The sequence below is a fragment of the Labrus bergylta genome, chromosome 21 (assembly GCF_963930695.1).
Source record: "Labrus bergylta chromosome 21, fLabBer1.1, whole genome shotgun sequence".
In the NCBI taxonomy this organism is placed as follows: domain Eukaryota; kingdom Metazoa; phylum Chordata; class Actinopteri; order Labriformes; family Labridae; genus Labrus; species Labrus bergylta.
In genome coordinates, this window is record NC_089215.1 from 7,511,292 (window position 1) to 7,528,977 (window position 17,686).

At 40.9% G+C, this 17,686-nt stretch overlaps 1 protein-coding gene across 1 annotated transcript in view; it reads left to right on the forward strand.

The window, feature by feature from the left end:
* The first annotated feature begins 1,750 nt into the window (after positions 1–1,750).
* Positions 1,751–17,686, forward strand: part of LOC109992202 (disintegrin and metalloproteinase domain-containing protein 12) — an 80,596-nt gene continuing 64,660 nt past the window's right edge. The window contains exons 1-2 of the mRNA XM_020644728.3: positions 1,751–2,328; positions 15,252–15,373. Coding sequence (XP_020500384.1) covers positions 2,226–2,328; positions 15,252–15,373 — 225 coding nt within the window. The 5' untranslated portion in view covers positions 1,751–2,225. The remainder of the gene's footprint in view (positions 2,329–15,251; positions 15,374–17,686) is intronic.

Consider the following 17,686-nt stretch of genomic DNA (forward strand, 5'->3'; position numbering starts at 1 on the left):
CCGGTTCTTAAAAAAAAAGAGCAAAAGATCAGCTCTTTGAAACGTCCTATAACTGAGTCCCAGCAACATCGACATGCAGAGAAATACTCCTTTTGTTTACAGTCGTATTTGATCCAGGGAGAAGACTTTTTAGAAATTGAATTTTCTAAGCATCTTGACACCAGACATCAACCTAAATATCCTATGTATTTTAAACAGGGTAAGGCTGCGACTGGACGGGCTGCTATGACCTTAAAGTTCTAAGCTGGGAGAATTTCTGTACTTCCCCCTGTTGATAGAGAAAAAGCCTCCAGACACTGCAAGCGGACATCTGCCTGCTTTCTCCTCTGAGGTAGATGGACATGTGGTGCAGTGCAAAGTGTAGCTCACACACTGAAGGGCATAATTGAGTTGAGTCATGGCCTTTTAATGGGTTCATATGTGGGGGGGGGGGCATGTATTATCCCTTTGAACACATCACTTTGACTTGATTACGTGTTCAGGCATGAGTGACTAGCTGTCACTTTAATACAGTTGTTCAACTAAAGAAAGGTTGTCCAATCTTTGGAGCGCTTTACATGAAGAAAAAGACTCATTTGGATTTTCTGCATTTCTTTCACACAATGCTGCTTTCACTGTCTAACAGAACAGCATGATATCTATGAGTCACTGCTGCCAAGGCTATATTATTCAAATGTACACCCAGTGTGGGCCGCTACAGTAGAGTGTGTGCCCTAAGCCCTTTAGATAAAGTTCAATGAAGGACAGTATGGATGGATCCGGAAGTTAACTGGTTTGTTTTCAAAATAAAACACTAATTTATTTTTTTTGTTGTGCTGCACCTTTCAGGCCAGATTTCAAATCTGTGGTTTAAAGGTTAAAATTGATTTCTGTAAGGCTGAATAGTGTGCAAATATCTGTTATCTGACTAAATAGTCAGTTCTTCCTGAAGTTGATCTAATTACTGACTGTGCAAGGTCTGGTCTGTTTGCTCTCACTGACACATCAGTCTGAAACTAATCAAAATAGTTCAAATGACTATTTTGCAATAGTGTGAAACAAATACAGCTGCAAATTCTCATATCTGAGAAGTGAGACCAAGCAAATTTGGATTTTATTTTTTATGCTCCGAAGGTGATCAACACCTGCAACTCATGTTTATAGTTTGGTATCTCTGGAAACAATTTTAAGCCAACGTTTTATGGGTCAAACTATTATTTCTGAAGTTATATATAAACTTGACCACTCAATCTATAATTATTATTTTTTTATCTTTATATTGTCTTACCTCTTTGCTGATCTCTTCCTGTACACCTGTACAGTAAGTGTTACATTTTTTTAAATCTTTATTTATGTCAAATGTCTATTGTGCAACTCACAATCAATCTTTGACGTTTGTTGTTTATGGTCTTATTTGCTCATGTAGGTCATATAGAGGCATCTGTATTAATTTCAGTCTGTTTTAATATCAGCTTAAAACTCTTCGTCCTTGCTTTAAGTTGATGGGCTACAGGGCAATAGAAAAATACTTTACTATTTCAAGTTAATTTATTTGATCTAAAATCCGGTTGAACACATCCTCTATTTAAATTATTATTATTTATTTTTTTATTGTTAGTGTACATGTTGTCATTATTGGGCTTATGATTTCAAAGGTGCATTTCATGATTTTTACATGACTTTATTCTGAAGGAACAAAACGGAACTTGTTCGCGGCTTGTTCGCGGCAGCTCTTTGATACCAGTTCTTTGAGCGCGAGAGGCGGCTTTAGGACCTGGCGGAGCGCTGCTTTGAAGCACATGGTCCCCACTCATAAGACAACACTTCTCTCCTCAGTAATTGCTCTGGAATTGATGTCATTCCAGTGGGCGATGAGACAGCAGCGGTTTGTGAATTTCTTAATGTTCTCATCGCTCGCGATCTACTTCACTTTAAACACTTTTTTTTTCTTCTTGCGCGAGGCAGCTTCTGACTCGGACACCTCTGAATGGGGAAAGTGCAAGGAGCTGAATCAGCTGTCGTCGGGATTTCCTAAAAGCACCCCTCATTGACTTGATCATATTTCAGGAAGTGTTTTTTTTTTTTTGTGTGTGTGTGTGTGTGTGTGTGTGTGTGTGTGTGTGTGTGTGTGTGTGTGTGGAGGGGGGGTTCTTGCACATCAGCTGTTGGAGGACTGTCCCGGTTGTATGATGGTCGTGCAGCAGTGAAACAGTTGGTCAGTCCTGTCCACGCTTCAGCCGGGCATCATGAATCCCGGGTGCCGGAGTCTGAAGTTTATTTTGACAGCACTTCAGGCTTTATCTGTCACTGTGTCGCTGTGTGACAGCGAGCTCTCCCAACCCACGGAAGGTAAGATGTATCAATTTAAAAAGGTCCATGCTTAAAAGTAGGAATTTCAGACAAATAACAATTGGAAACATGAAGAAAAAGCTTAACCTTTAAATGTGCATTAATTGTATGCTCCCTGCAACGTGTTTATTCAGTCCTCCTTTCTTTCTATTCTGCACATCCTAAATGATGTCTCTCCTTTAGCCTTTTGGGTGCATGTTATATGAAAGCATTTGTTAGTACCAGACTTCTGTTTTATGTTAAATGAAATCCTCTGTTAGTACACCATCCCTACAGATCTGTAACACATGTTTGGACAGAATGAATCATCTCCAGTCTACACAAGCTTTCCTTACACATGTAAATCTGCAGTTCTCTCCAACATATGTCTCTCTTCAAAAACGCAGAACTTAAGAATTTGAAGCTGGCAGCCAATCTACCTCAGAGGAGAGGAGATGCTTTATAATTGATGATGCTGAAACTCCTCTCGGTAATCAGTGGTAGCACTTGAGGCGTTTTTGCAGGCGCTTGAAGCAAACTTCACTTTGTCAAGACACTTCAAACATACTTCAGAGTTTGAATTATGGATGAACTCCACGGTTATTTTAGTGGCAAAACATAGAATAAAAGTCACATTGTAAAGAGGAGAGTAGATTTTTTTTTTTTTGGAAAACAGTAAACTACTGTTTTTTTGTGTGTGTGATTACGACATACAGGCAACACATGCAAAAAAGCTGCTTAAGAAGAGCTCTGGGAAAATGTTCAAAAGTGATGTAAGAGGGTGTTTGTCTCTCAAACTGTGACCCTTGGGGCTATAGCTCATGACATCTCAGTCACCAGTGTTAAATGCCCTAGGTGAGGACTCTGTGTACAACAGCGGAGACTGGAGAAACGGAGTGGAGGCGCTTTCTGATTTGCATCCAAACACACTGCCAGTCATGCCCTCCCACAGAGAAATCCAGGGAATTAATTACCAGCAAGGGCAAATGTCTAAAAGTGAAATCCAGGCATCAAGAAGGCATCTTAATTCATCCACACGAGATATATCAGATGTTGGCCTTGATCTGTTGCTTCCCATGGGTTCAGCCTCATGGAAAACCACCTTTTCCAGGTCATTTTTTTTGTGTTTTCTTTAGTTAATCTCATTTGGCATGAAACATACCTTTATTGGAGTAGTTCAGACTGTAGATAAAGAGGAAGGTGTAAAGACTAATCAATTGGTTTGACCTGCAGGGTAATGGGCGACTCCATGCAATCTCAGACTGAATTGGCAATCATAAAACGACAATTTAGTCACTGGGTATGACAGCCAATATATTGTCTTCATTTATACAGTGCAAAAAAAAAAAAGAAAGGATACTGGATAAAGATGGGGCGATGTATTGTTGTCCTGGCTCGTATGGTATAATTATCTAAATTGCCAAATATTGATATTTCAATTTAAAAGACGGGGCAGATTTCTTTGGCAGCAAGACTCAACGCGTCACCACTTAATGACTCCACACGGTGGCGCTTATGAATGATGGTAACGTGAACAGAAGTTTAGTTGCCAAAGAAGAAGAAGAAGTTGACAAGGGAATAAAAGAAGAAGAAAACAGCAGGATCATGTCAGATAGCGGTTAAAAGAAGCTAAGGGAGGAAGCCTGATAAGAGGTTTAAATGACACCAAATTGCAGTGAATAATATATTTATCCTACTCTTCACCTTCTTAGGTGCATTTTGCATTCTTTAGTTTGTAAGATGTCTTGCGTCGTATCAATTATCGCCGAATGGCAGACCACATGTTGTGTATTGTATCTTGAGTTACCCTGTGATTCCCAACCCTAATATTCAGACCAAGACTTTTTATTCCATCCTTAGCAAATTGAGATTCAACATTGTCTTTGAAATTTAGAAACGGAATCAACGGCTTAACTGGAGACAATGGATGAAATGAATGGACAAGGCTAATTAAAAGCTAATCATCGTCAGACAAAGCCACGAGTTCCTAAAGACCTGATCAAGCCGCAATATTTACGCCCCTGTAACGTTTCGCCTACAATCTGAATGTACTGGGGGGAATGGGGGGACAAAGTGATCCAATTCCTGTAACAGAGGGATTACATACGCGAGATGGAGCGCAGCGCTGTGTTAGCGTGTATTTCTTTATGTGGAGCTCTCGCTGTGCCGTGTTTCTGCAACGCCCAAACGCAATGTGAATTCGCAGACTGGGACACCAATATTACACCTTCTGCGGAATCGAGATGACTTTAAAAAGTCGTGATGATGGCGTAGCTTAGTTTACGGCGCTTTAGCAATAAAAGCACTCCGGAAAGGGCTTTAAGATTCCATTTCTTCTAATGTGTCCCATCTGTGTTGCCCTCCACGTGGACTACTTTTGGTTGCATTCAACCAAAGCTTGCTGAAACATAATTAGTCAGCACAACTTCCAATACAGCAAACAGACAATAGAAGCTTTAGATGGTGAGATCTGTCCCTCATTAAACTGTTTCTAGAGAGCACACTGAATGCAAAAAAAAAGTCAGCCAAAACTTAATCCGCTTATTGGCTTAAACATGAATCATTTATGTCTTTTAAGTAAACATTGCCAAATGTTTTCTATCCAAAATGTGAGGATTTAACATTTTAACAAAATGTGTCTTGCGCTTTTAGCATTTTGAAGGGCATTTGCGGATCGTCCACATTTGTCTGTACACTTTATAGACTTAATGATTGTTGGATCAATGAAATGATTAGTTGCAGCTTACATCACGCTTAAGCATGACTGGGGCTCATTAGCGCTCCCTTTTACGAGTCTCTGTACTTTGCCTCCAGACTGCACTTTTTGTCTTCGCTGTCAGGAATTCTAGTCTGCTAAGAAAAGATGGAGCAGCTCAGCTCCATGCAACGTCATGTTGGCATACATATTTCATGACACCCCTGCTTGAGCTTCCTTGTCAAGTTTCACTTCTCCCTGTCTGTCTTGTGCATGTTGCTGTCTCAGCCGGCGATCATTTGTGAATGATTTCCTCCGATGGTTGACACACTTAGTGTCAGCCAGTATTTACTAGCCAGCTGTACTGTTTCAGCCAACATGACTCCATTCGCCTCAAGCAGTGCGTGCAGCTTGCGTGCTGCATGCTCAGACAAATGAAAACTGAGCTGAGAATATATTTTTGGACCGTAGTAAAACATTCCTTTAGCGAGCAGTGTCCTCCCCAGGAGAGACATTATCCCTGTGATGTGACCCATCTCAAGTCAGAGGCATTTAGTATCTTCTGACTTTGAATGGATTCAGATCTTCCAGACGAGTGTTTGGGGATAGTTAGGAGGACCCAGGAGGCTGGTATGAAGAGTTGGCAGAAGTGGGGTTGTGCACTAAGACAGATTGATCAACCAGTTGCTGTTCCGCAGTGGGGATATTTATATAGGAAGGGGAAAATATCTGGACTGTGCTCATGTGGCCTGAACCCTACATGTGTTGTATTAATTTCTGTGTTGGACTCGTATGACCCCCCCCCCACCCAACAACATTTCAACACATGATGTTGAAACCTGATGCTGGCTCTGGACTTTCTCATTGGACTTTCACACCCAGACAGGTCAGAGTGGAGCTCAGCACAGCTCTCCCTGAGCGTCTTCTCTCTCTCGTCTGGTCAGAGGGCTCAGCTGGCTCAGATATCTCCTATCTGGGTTAGTTCAAGTTCCACCCCATCACTGTTTTACAGAGAGAAAAAAAATCACTGAAGGTTTATCAGTCTGTTTTTGTGTTCAACTTTTTTCGGAGGGTTTTAGGTTTAGCTGAAATTCAGTTTCACAGGAACTTGAAATCGGTCGAAAATCAATAAAGGCCCCTGAGATCATGATGAGTCATCAGACATTGGAAACGTTTTACGGGAAGAGAAAATACATATTTGTTTAATGGAAAAATACTTAGATAATGCTTTATTGCAATGTATTTGCCAGATAATGAGATATAGATAAACATTGGAGGACCAATATGTTACTGACACCTAGAGTTGAAAATGGGTATGACCCAGACACCGAAGCTTCACTTTCTCCAGCTCTGCATCGGTCTTGAAACATTTTGGCGTTCTAACTTCTCTCCATCTTTCTAAAGCATCTCCAATATTTATCCTAGTTTTGTCACGTTTCTGGTAATGGAGGATATTTGAAAAATGTCTTTTGATGTCGGGTAGAATCAGGTATATCTGAACCAGTTCGCTTGCCCACTTCCATCACTGCAACACCTGTTGGTTTGCCGTTTGCAAACCAAGGGGCGGTGGGCAAAACGGCTGTGTTGGGCTTGCTTAAACAATATTACTTCTCTGGTCCAAACAAAAACTATTCTGCACTGTAATCGAATCTTAGATGAAGGACATGCTGCATTGCTCACAAAGGAAACCAGCACATCAACATAGCTTGTGTCCTTAATGTGTGATGATATAGTTTAATTCAGTATTTGATGTAAAGTGTAACCATTATAAAAAACTCTATCATTGAGATTAAGTTAGATAAATGTCCAAGCAGATCATGTGTCAACTATTTGTATTGAACCTAAAACTGAAATGGCACTTTCCACATGGTACATCTTCTCAACGGTTGTTTGCAACTTGAAAATCAAAGCGACTTGTACCTTCTTTTTCTTTTTAAATCCTGAAGAGTGAGGAATAAGAATCAAGAGTCAGCTCCACTACATTTCATATGAATTTTCAGCCTCCACTGAGATTTGAAAACACACCTTAGTACCGGACCATCTATCTTCCAGTCTGCCTTACAGCAATGGCCCATTTACCTGCCTATTCTGCAACAAGAAGAGACAAGCAGTGATGTGATTCCTAATAGGCAGACATGTTCTCTGGAACAGGACAGGTCACCTCCCACCTGGGTGAGTTTCTAACAAATTGGACCAAATGAAGTTCTGCTGTTGCCAGTTTTATTTGTCTGCTTCTGTCTCGGTTTGTGTTCCACGGGCCGACCTCTGATGTATTTTTAAGTGAAGCAGAGCGAGCAGCACATCAAATAAGAACAAAGTTTTAAAGGAGAACTTTGGTCAGTCAAGATTGTTAAAAAGTTTGGATAGAATAGAATAGAATAGAACTTTATTTGTCCACAAAGTGGAAAATTGTCTTCGGCTTCACAAGAATAAGACAGATGACAAACAACACAACATTCAAGCACAGCAGGAAACCAGGAGAGCGCCTGTAGTCCTCGACAACATCACAGTCAGCATGGTTCTTGAATTTAAAATAATAATTTAGTATAGTAATAAGCCAGAGTTTTAATACATTTCATAAAGTTATAGGTTTAAAAACAGTAATTTCACTCCCCCGGAAACTGCAGTTCTTGATTTGTATCACCTTGCGCTGAAGCTAACGTCTTAATATTCAGAGTTGTCTTTATTCATTGAAGTCCTCTAAGGAGAAAATGTGCTCTTAGTCTTAAGGTGCTGTTCAAGCTCAAGTCCATTTACCATTATTTTCAGGAGATTTGTTTCCCTGTGGTTGAGGTCACCATGGTAACATAAAAGGTGGCACAGTAGTAACAGGGAGGATTCAATAATACCTAGATAGAGAAGAAGCTGGAAATGGGGGTTAAGAGCTCAAATTTGCAGATGGTAGGGACGCTTTGTTGGCAGCCTTTAAGGATATCTGTAATGGCGATCAAAGCTGTGGTTAACGTCGTGAAAGATGCCAAGGTACTTGTTGTCTCAGTAGAAGTCCTATCATCAACTATATTCCATTCCCAGGAATTATACACGTGTATGAAGCGTTAATCATTACATCAAGGTCTAAAAATTTGTTATTCCAGGCTCTGTATATATGTTGGCAAAGCAAGAAAATGTTTTACAGCTTTGTTTGAGGAATTAACAGAATTATTTAAATCAAGGATTTCATTACATTGATTCAAATTACAGAACCATTTAAATTTCCTCCATCACTGATATTGGTATTACTATTATAGACCTGAAGTTTATTTTTCACACTGTATTATAACTTGAGGCTCTTTCTCTTTTTTTGTTTTTCTGTCTTGATTTCTTTTGTAGTTTTTTTTTTTTCTATTTTGAAAGTTTTTCCAGACATGTGCCTCCCATGACAGAGGTGTTCCAGGGCGCTGAAAATGTAATCCATCATAGAAACCATATTAACAAGCCTTCACACTGCTCCGCTTTAGACGCTCTATGACTCTGACCTTTTTTTTTTTTTTTTTTCCTGAGGAACGCGCGCTCAATGCCACGCAGCCTGGGAGGTGTTGCAGAGCCGCTCGCTCAGGGCTTACGGCACCAGTTCTCGGACAACATTAACCTCCTGCTGAGCCGGGGGGGGGGGGGGGGGATATAGCCCATAGAGTAATTATGTGCTGACATCAGGCTCGTGTGACAGTAAATGAGTCCGGTATACAAGGTGGGGGAAGAGAAACAGACTAATGTGAGAGAACAAACAAAAGGGCTATTTACCAGTAGAGGAGGCTCAGTGTTAGATGGCCTGATTATGAACCCTGACTTCGACCTGAAAAACCATTAACAATTCTTATTGCAGTTAATTTTGACACACTGGTGCCCTTATTGGATTTGATTTAAGGAAACCCTCCTTCCAGCATGTGCAGATTCTTCTTACATGATGTCACCTAAAGGTTTCTAAGTTTCTTAGTTCAACCTTCAGGGTGTTGACATTACGTCCCCCAAATGAATCAGATGTTTGCTGTGGACTTAAGCCAAGATTACCAGGCACTTTTCACCTTTGCTCTGTAATCCCTATGAACCCTAAACTGTGGCTCAAGGAGCAACTTAATATGATTCAAGGTCAATCAATCCAGACGGTACCCTTTTTTTATGTTATCCCCGAGCATTAATCCACAATGAGCTGCCTGTAAAAAGGAAAGACGTCCTTTTAACAGGCAGAAACCCCAAACAGCACTGTAATCATTGGTGGGAAAGCCATCTGCTGCAACTGGTTGGGATGAAAAAGTGTGATAGATCGAAAGAAAAAGGATAAGTTGATTGATTAGGTGATAAACAGGACATTGGTACCTGCTCCCCAAATATTAGAAATAGCCATTTTCTCATATCATTTGCGGGACTGCAAGGAATTATCATTTATCATAGACTTATCTGTGAACTTGAAAGTCTGTTTCCATCTATAAATGTTATAAAATAGTGAGGAATGCTCAATGCAAGTTATCAGAGCCCAAGGTAAACGGAAAAAATATATAGTCAATAAAGGTCCTAAAATTGCTTGTGTTGTAAAATCACTAGTCCCAAATCTTTTAATTATTAAAAAGGAAGCAAATGCTCACCAAATCTGAGCGTAATTTTTCTTTTCCTTCATAAATGATGTAATTGAATTATGATTTATTCACCATGAACCCAGTTTGTAGTTTCCCGTCGTATTGTTTCTGCAAGAATACATTCAAATGGAACAGGTTTGGTGTTCAGATTGCTTGTTGATCTAATTTAACAATGTAAAGATGGTTTTTGTGCCTTGGAGACCAAGATGGTCATTTTTCCCTTTGTTGGATATTATATAGAAAAGGCGATTCCTTGATTACACGTACAAAGAACTTACTGAACTGTCAATAATGGTTAGTGACTGGCCGGGAGAAGATAATGAATGAGAGAAAAGGGGATACTGAAAGACAGCAGAGTTCATTGTTTTGTTTTTTTCTCTCCAAGGTCATTTAATAAAAGAGTGTCTGCTTGATGGCTCGTCCTCCCAATGTATCATTCATCACGCTTTCCCCAATCACCATTCAGTTTGAATTAGCATAATTTACCCGCCCTGATTGGGGATAAATTGATTCCGTGATATGCCTGTCAATCACCAGTTATTAAATGAACAATAGCCACAAACACGGACTGAAGTTTCCACCTCATGGGGTGATGTCAGAAACAATTCTTGGCTCGAAAACTATGCTGGAATGTTTCCACAATCAAGCCAGTGCTCTGATTAAAGACATCCACCAAATCTGGATAAAAACAGTCATGGATACATGCTCTTGATTCAACGATCACTTTATTAGATTTGCTATATTGAGAACATACCTTCATGTGGAACCAGGGAAGAGATGTATATTTATTTTTCTTAAACCGTATTTGTTGAGTCATGGTTCTGCTCAAAACAGACCAATTTAAAGTCATAACTCCCTGCCCTAATTAAACCCACATGCTCTCATTTCCATCCCATTTCCGTCTAGAGGTTTGAGTAACTAAACATTGTCCATTCAAGTCAAACAATGCTGGAATCATCTCAAGTGTTTTCTCTAGCTTGTTTTTGTACCATTCGTGGGAATTTGCATGTCAAAGAATCTCATCCAAGCCGCTTAAGACGTTTGTCATTTTCAATCTGCCATTTCTGCCAACATTTTCAATGTTGCATATTTTTTTAGAATGGTGAAAAGTGACAAGAGTGTGTCATTGTGTGCTTTGGGCAAGGGTGACTGTGATTACACTGATGTGTGCATGCATGTGTAGGTTGTATCCCATCTCAGAGGACCTTCCCACATGTCTGGGGGGGGGGGGGGCACGACCTCATTGAGTGTGCAGATGAAAGGAACAGCACGCTATTTGTGTTGGAAAAGCAAAGATTGTTATGAATACATTATTTCATGGTTGCCTGTCGAGGAGCGAGTTGCAAGAAAGCAGGCTCTGGGGTTTAATAAAGCTGAACAGTTGTTGGGTTGTTTTTGGGGAGCAGAAGTGGGGGGGGGGGGGGGGGGAGAGAGCAGAAGGGCTGGAGGTGTGGAAGGGCAGTAAGAGAGGACGTCTTGGGATGTGCATAGAATCGAAGAAGGTCATGTTCTCTCAGACTTGCAGTTTACAGATTGGGGATCAGAGGGGCTGATTTAAACAAAATGATTCTCTGTCAAATGCCTGAAATGACTGATTTCACTTGCCCATGAAGAAAACATGACGTTTTTGGGTTGGAACCTGAATGAAATGTAGTGACTGAAGTTCTGTAGGATCAAATATTGCACCAAGGTTGTTCAAAGTCCTTAATAAGCAGACCGAACGTACCCCCCAAAGGCACCTCTTGGCTTACATTTCAACAGATTAGTGAAGTCTGTGAATATCTACAGCAATATCCTAACCCCAGGGATTGGTCTCTTCTAAAAGGTGATTGAACACATTAGCCAGAGAAAGAGAGAAAATATCTGTATATAGAAAAATATTCTGCTTCTTTAAATGTTGCTGTAATGAAACATGGGAGAATGACTTTTGATTTGTAATCCAAATCTGTGGTGATGGGAAAAAAAGTAACCCTAGGTGACACAAAGCATAAAGAGAACCACACTTCAGTGTCTTAACCTGGTCTGGGACCCTTTATAACTGTTTGACTGTTGAAAATAAATATGTATAGCTGACATAACACCAAGCGCCAACATCCAGTGTTGAAAAATGAAACCAATGTGAAACTGCAAAAAACTGCAGTTCCTCACTTGAGGCTGGCTGAAGTTAAAATGTCAATTTTTACGGAAAGAATAAACATGTTACTTAATTTAATTCATAAATGTGCATACTTAGCAATGTGGTTATTTGACTTACAGGTGGGCACTTTGTAACTGTCTAACAGGAGGTTTAAGGCCCGCCCAAGCTCTACCTCTTCGTCTTTTTTCTTGTCTGAACAAAAGTTAGGTTGTGATACAGTTCCAAAGTGGTAATCACCATTGTTGGGTTTGAAAGGCCTCTTCAGAAACCAGTGGGTGATGTCACTTAGACTAACATCCACCTACATTATACAAATCAATGGATTACACCCACATGATTTGTGAACCCCTACCGTCTTAAAGTTGGCCGTTCAGCTGCACCATATTGGTTTCTTGGAGCCTGAAGTGACCATATTTGGACGAGATGGTGGACGCATGCTGCCATGTCTGTATCCCAGTTTATAGGTCGCCATTGGAGTGACCTGTAAATAATTGCATTGCCCGAAAGAATACCATGGATACTGTGGAGTTTACGATATTGACCATTATTTGGAAAATCAACAACATGCTGTATCTAATAAGACTTGATGCTAGTAAAAGAGACCTTCTAATTCCTTAGAAAAACGTTTCCTGAAATTACAATGTTGCAACCACGCGGGTTTATTGGTGATCCCAATCTGCAGATGGAGAACCCTTAAGGTATAAAAACCCCCCTTGTATTAAAAAAAAAACATTTCAATTTGATTCAGGTAAGATGCTTTTACCTGCAATGTTTTATGTCTGAAACGCATAATCAGGGATAAGTGTGATGACCACAATGTGTAAAACAACAACACAAAGGCTGTACATAATAGAACTTGTTGTTCTTTCTTAACAACACCACTAGGGAGTGCAAATTTTATCACCTTATTCAGACATTGGTCTGTATCACATTTCTCCCGCACACGAGCAAACACACACAGTCATGTTTCTGCGCACACACACACTCATACAATCCTCCAACCTAGCACTGACTTTATTGAGGCCGTATAAATGGCACAAACTCTCCTTGTGTACACCGGAGCATAAAGGGAGCCGATCGCGGCCAGAACTCTGCTTTATTAAGACCTCTGTTTACACTCTCCTTTATTGAACATATAAATAAGGCTCAGGGTTCTGGTGCCACTTTTTACCGCTCCCTCAATGCTTCTGGTGGCTCTTATAACACTCTAGCTAACAAAAGCTTACACACTCTACACATAGGAGCCACAGCACGCTCCAACTTTACCAAAATGTCTTTCCCAAGCCTGCAGACTGTTTCCACTAATATATTGCCATTTATATGCGGGAATTAAAGCTCATTGCACACCACATTAAAAAATGGTTATTCAATTGTTGACTTTGAAGTCAAGGGGGAAAAAAAAGAACCGTATAGTTACCAACCATGTCTTTAAAGTTGATGTGAATGGCAGTTCCATCTGTGTGTGCTAGCCTCATAAGTTGGCTAACCATAATTTGGAATTTGACCTTTTCTCTCTCAGAATTTCCCAGTTTTTTCCCCTCCCCATGTTGTTTTGGTATCCATCCGCACTTTTCATAGAGGTCACCATGCTGCCTTACTCAGCGTGCCCACCTCTCCTCCCCAGACAGTGTGGTTTTCGAGGGCTAATGAGGGTAAGATGCCTCTCCCTGCTGTTGTGTGTGTGTGTGTGAGTCTCTCCCGTCCTTGCTGGAGCCTGCTTCTCATCATCAGGGTGGTTTGCTGGATGAGGACTGCTGAGCTGGTCACCTCTGGCTCTCCACTATCAGCTGGAGCGGCTCTATGATGGACTCCAGAGGAGGTGGTTTTCCTCAGAGGAGAACCAGAACAAAAGCTCAGCTGGGGAGGACATGGCCTGGTGTGGGTTATTAAAGCCGGATAAAAAGCAGACTCAGCTGGGTGAGTCATGCGTAGAGAGAAAGAAAGAGCTGGAAGAGCCCTGAATGTGCTGGTGATAATAATGACCTGTGACGAGTGCTTCCCCTCGAGAATGCTTTGTGTCCATATTTGTTTAAAATTGGATTCAGAATTAAGAAGTAACAAATTTCCATGTTCAAAACAAACCATAAATTATTCTCAAGACCACACGCATCATTCCTCACAAGTCCGCTGACATCATCTTTGAGCTAAATCTGTTTCCCCGCTGTTTGGAAACGCTCGGTGGAGCATCAGTGGAAGAAAACAAAAAACAGACAAACATTTGATTTAGGATGTTTGCACTAACTAATGATTCCAGCAACCCCTGCTGCTTCAGTGAAAGACCCCGGCTCTGATAAAGCATTCCCCGCTGGGCAGTGCTGATTACTGCAGGGATCACTGGTAGCAAAGTCCTCTTGTTTCTCACAGTTGCACTTCGACATCTCTTTGATAATATTAGAAATGATTGCAGTCCAGCGACACACAATGTCTCCTTACTGGTTGACAGGTTTCCATAGTAATTGCATATCAGAAAAAGCAAAGCACATACTGGTTCAAAGTCAACTCAAAATGGGACTAGTATTTACAACTGGAACATCATGCTGTATGTTTAAAAGGGTTGGAGTTAGAATTTGAGATGATAAACTCATTAAGAAAATGTTTACTGGGGTTATAAATAAACTGAGAAGTAGGCTGATTTGATTTTCTGGTGTGGTCTCACACAATCAGGATTATTTTTGTAACCAGTGGAGTCTCCCCATTGCTGGCCATAAGAAAGGATTGATAGACTAAGGGGTGTAAAACGTGAAGTATTGGTATCACTTTGGAACATGGAGCTTAAGTCCACATCTTATTTACGGTCCCTGTCAGAGCAGAGTGAGAGGACATAAAAAGCATGCATTGGAAAAAGGACCCAATGCTACATCTAAGCCCTGCCTCTTATCCTGAACACTATTTTGTGTCAGGAGTTTTCACAGAAGCAGCAGCAAAACCAGTTTCTCTTCGCTTGAAACACTCATTTCCTGAAGAACCTACCAGATTTATGCAGCTGGAGTGGCAGAGGGGTGTTTACGTTTTCACCGTGGGCTAACGGCTCTCATCCCTTGATGTGTGAGGGTGCTGATTAGTGCTGTTGTATTCACGTCTTAATGGCAGAGTAGACGGGCTCAATCGTATGAAGAGGCGTGAGCATATGTTCAGGAAAAGCGAGGATGTGTTGGAGATGGCATTTTGTCAGCTTAGATAATTGTTAGTAGTGAAAAACAAAAGCATTCAGATAGCATTAATTGTATGCTGAGACACAGAGAGCCATCGAAAACAAATACTGTGATTTTGTTTAAGTGACACTTTGTATTAAAAGGCAGCTGCACTGTCGGGTCTCTTTCCTGATGCTGTTTATGAACCCCAGGCTCAGGCCTTTAATAGCATGGAGGAATTAATTACCGGTGTTGTTTGTATAATATCTATTAGGAAATATTCCTATTGTTTGTCTCCACAGAGCTGGACAAGGTCTGCGTTAACAGATGCTACGAGAATTTGTAATAAAGAAGGAAAGCTTTGAAGTTGTCTGTGTATTCTCATATGGTATTTATTTTTTCTTTCACAGGGAATCTTTTGGGTCCGACTGTTCAACACAGACCAACAGCCAAGCAGAAACACTATGGGACCACAGTACCTCTGCAGTTTGTTGGACAAGACTGGAAACCAATCAGCCAGCTCAAACCCCAGGTGAATAATAGTTAGTTGATGAAATGATTAATTTGTCTTATTAGGAAATATGGGGAGAGAGTGGGGACAACTTGCATCAAAGAGCCAAGGGTCGGAGTCCAACCTGGTGCTGAACCAGGACCCCTTTTAAATTATTTCAACATTGGTGCTGTTTCATTTTTGGCTTATCCGAACCCAAAACACTCCAGAGATAATATAACTCTTAGTAATTATTTTTCATCCAAATAACAGAAATAGAAATATGGTGTTAACATGACAAAGGAATCTACCAGGAAAATACACGTCTGCCATGTGGCTGTGGCTCAGTGGGCTGATGCGCAGTAGGGGTCGGCTGGTTGTCTCTCAGCCCGAGGTCGGGGGTTTGATCCCAAGACAATGCAGACACATGTTGAAGTGTCTTTGGGCAAGACACTGAACCCCACATTGCTACTGCTGCCAAGCTAGAGGCATGTAAATGTGTGTGAATGGAATAGGCGGGCAAGCGGGCAACAACTTCACATAGCAACAGCTGTCATCAGTGTCAATGTGTTGTCAATATGGCACATAGTGTAAAAGTGCTTTACAAGTCCAAATGCATTTGCCATTACCCATGCTGGATTACGTCAGCCAGACGCCTCAGCATTGATTTCCCTGTGATATCTGAATTCTCACTCACACTGTGTTTCTGGCATGCTCTCATTCAGTCAAATGAGGAATCTGTTTTTTCTCATGCAGGGGAAAGTTTTTCAGATGTGGCTTTAAAATGGAAAGATGGAAAGTTTAAGCTCCTGGTATAGGTTGCCTATAGGGGTTGCCTTTCACCTTAGCCACTAATTAAAGACTTTTCATCTTTTATAAAAACACTCAGAAAGCAACACAAGCTATGTAGCTATACCACAAGCTATGAATTAGATGACTTTCTCATTTCCCCTGCAGCCCTACCTCAAGCCTTGAGAGGTAGTTGCTATATTTATCTATTCAGTATAGCCTTTAAATTAGCACGACTATGGAATCAGTAGTCAAGTCAACAGACATCTCTGCAACAAAGGCAGAGATTGCTGCTACAGCTGAAGAATCTGCGACTTGGAGGGGAGGAAAACATGATACAGCCCACTGGAACGTTAATTAAATATTTGAAATCTGGCATCCTTGGCTCTGTTTGGTTTTGTTAAACAGTCTGGGATAATAACACCAAACACATGGCTGCCAACAGACTTAAAAACACAGCTTGTGTCCCCAGGTGGTGTTATTGAGTCAATTCATTTGTGAATTAATTTGTTAAGGCCTATAACGAAACAGAGAAGGTGCCACAAGGTTTGTTTGGGACATTATTACCTCGGAAAACAAAACAAAACAGATCCTCAGAGTTAAAAATACTCACAGTGTGGGTGAAACAAGTGCTTATTTAAATCCAGTACTCTCAAAGTTACAAGCTAAAACATGCAGTGTAGCCTACTATCTTTATTTTCCATTAGGTTATAAATGGCTGTTTGTCATTAACGTTATGCCGAGTGAAGGAGGTCATAACATGCATATAGAGCGCTGTGTGAATAAAAACAGCAGGAAGTTTAATCCCACATGACTTGTGCAATGATACTGCCTAAAACCTTAAGTGTTCTGCTTCCATGTCCTTTTATGATCCGCTACACATTCTTCTCCACAGGGGGTGATGGATGACTTAACCCAGAGTGGCGCTCCTTTCTATAGTTGACCCACATTGAACTACATGTGTTAAAAATGTGTTTGTGTGTGTGGTTGCTCGGTGATATGGAGAATGTGAGATGTTTTTTTGTCATTGTTTGGAGTGGGGGCACTGCACAAAAGAGGAGGTTTAGGTGTTGACATGTGGATGAATATGTGTGTGTGTGTGTGTGTGTGTGTGTGTGTGTGTGTGTGTGTGTGTGTGTGTGTGTGTGTGTGTGTGTGTGTGTGTGTTTGAGCAGCCGCATTTGTTGCATGGCACGACTGACAGAAAAGATGTACGACTCAGTGCCACTTCATCTGACTGTAACAGAGACACACGGACGCTCTCAGTGTTGTAACTCAGGGGTGCAAAAACTGGAGGCTTTCTGCAGGATTAATGTCAAATGGAATAGAAACATAAAGCTAATCCTCTCAGCTCTTGTTCTAAGATTCAAAGACGCCTCATAAGGATTTCTTACTGCTCTCATCTATTGAAAACAGTCATCTTGCATGTTTTCACACAGTGTGGGTGGCTCAGTCACACTCTCATCAGGACTGAAATGTGTTTTTGTTTTGTGGCCACACATCGCCCTCTTTTTCGTTATTCTATTCAATTGCAATTATGCATAAGAGGCCCCCTCCCCCCCCCCA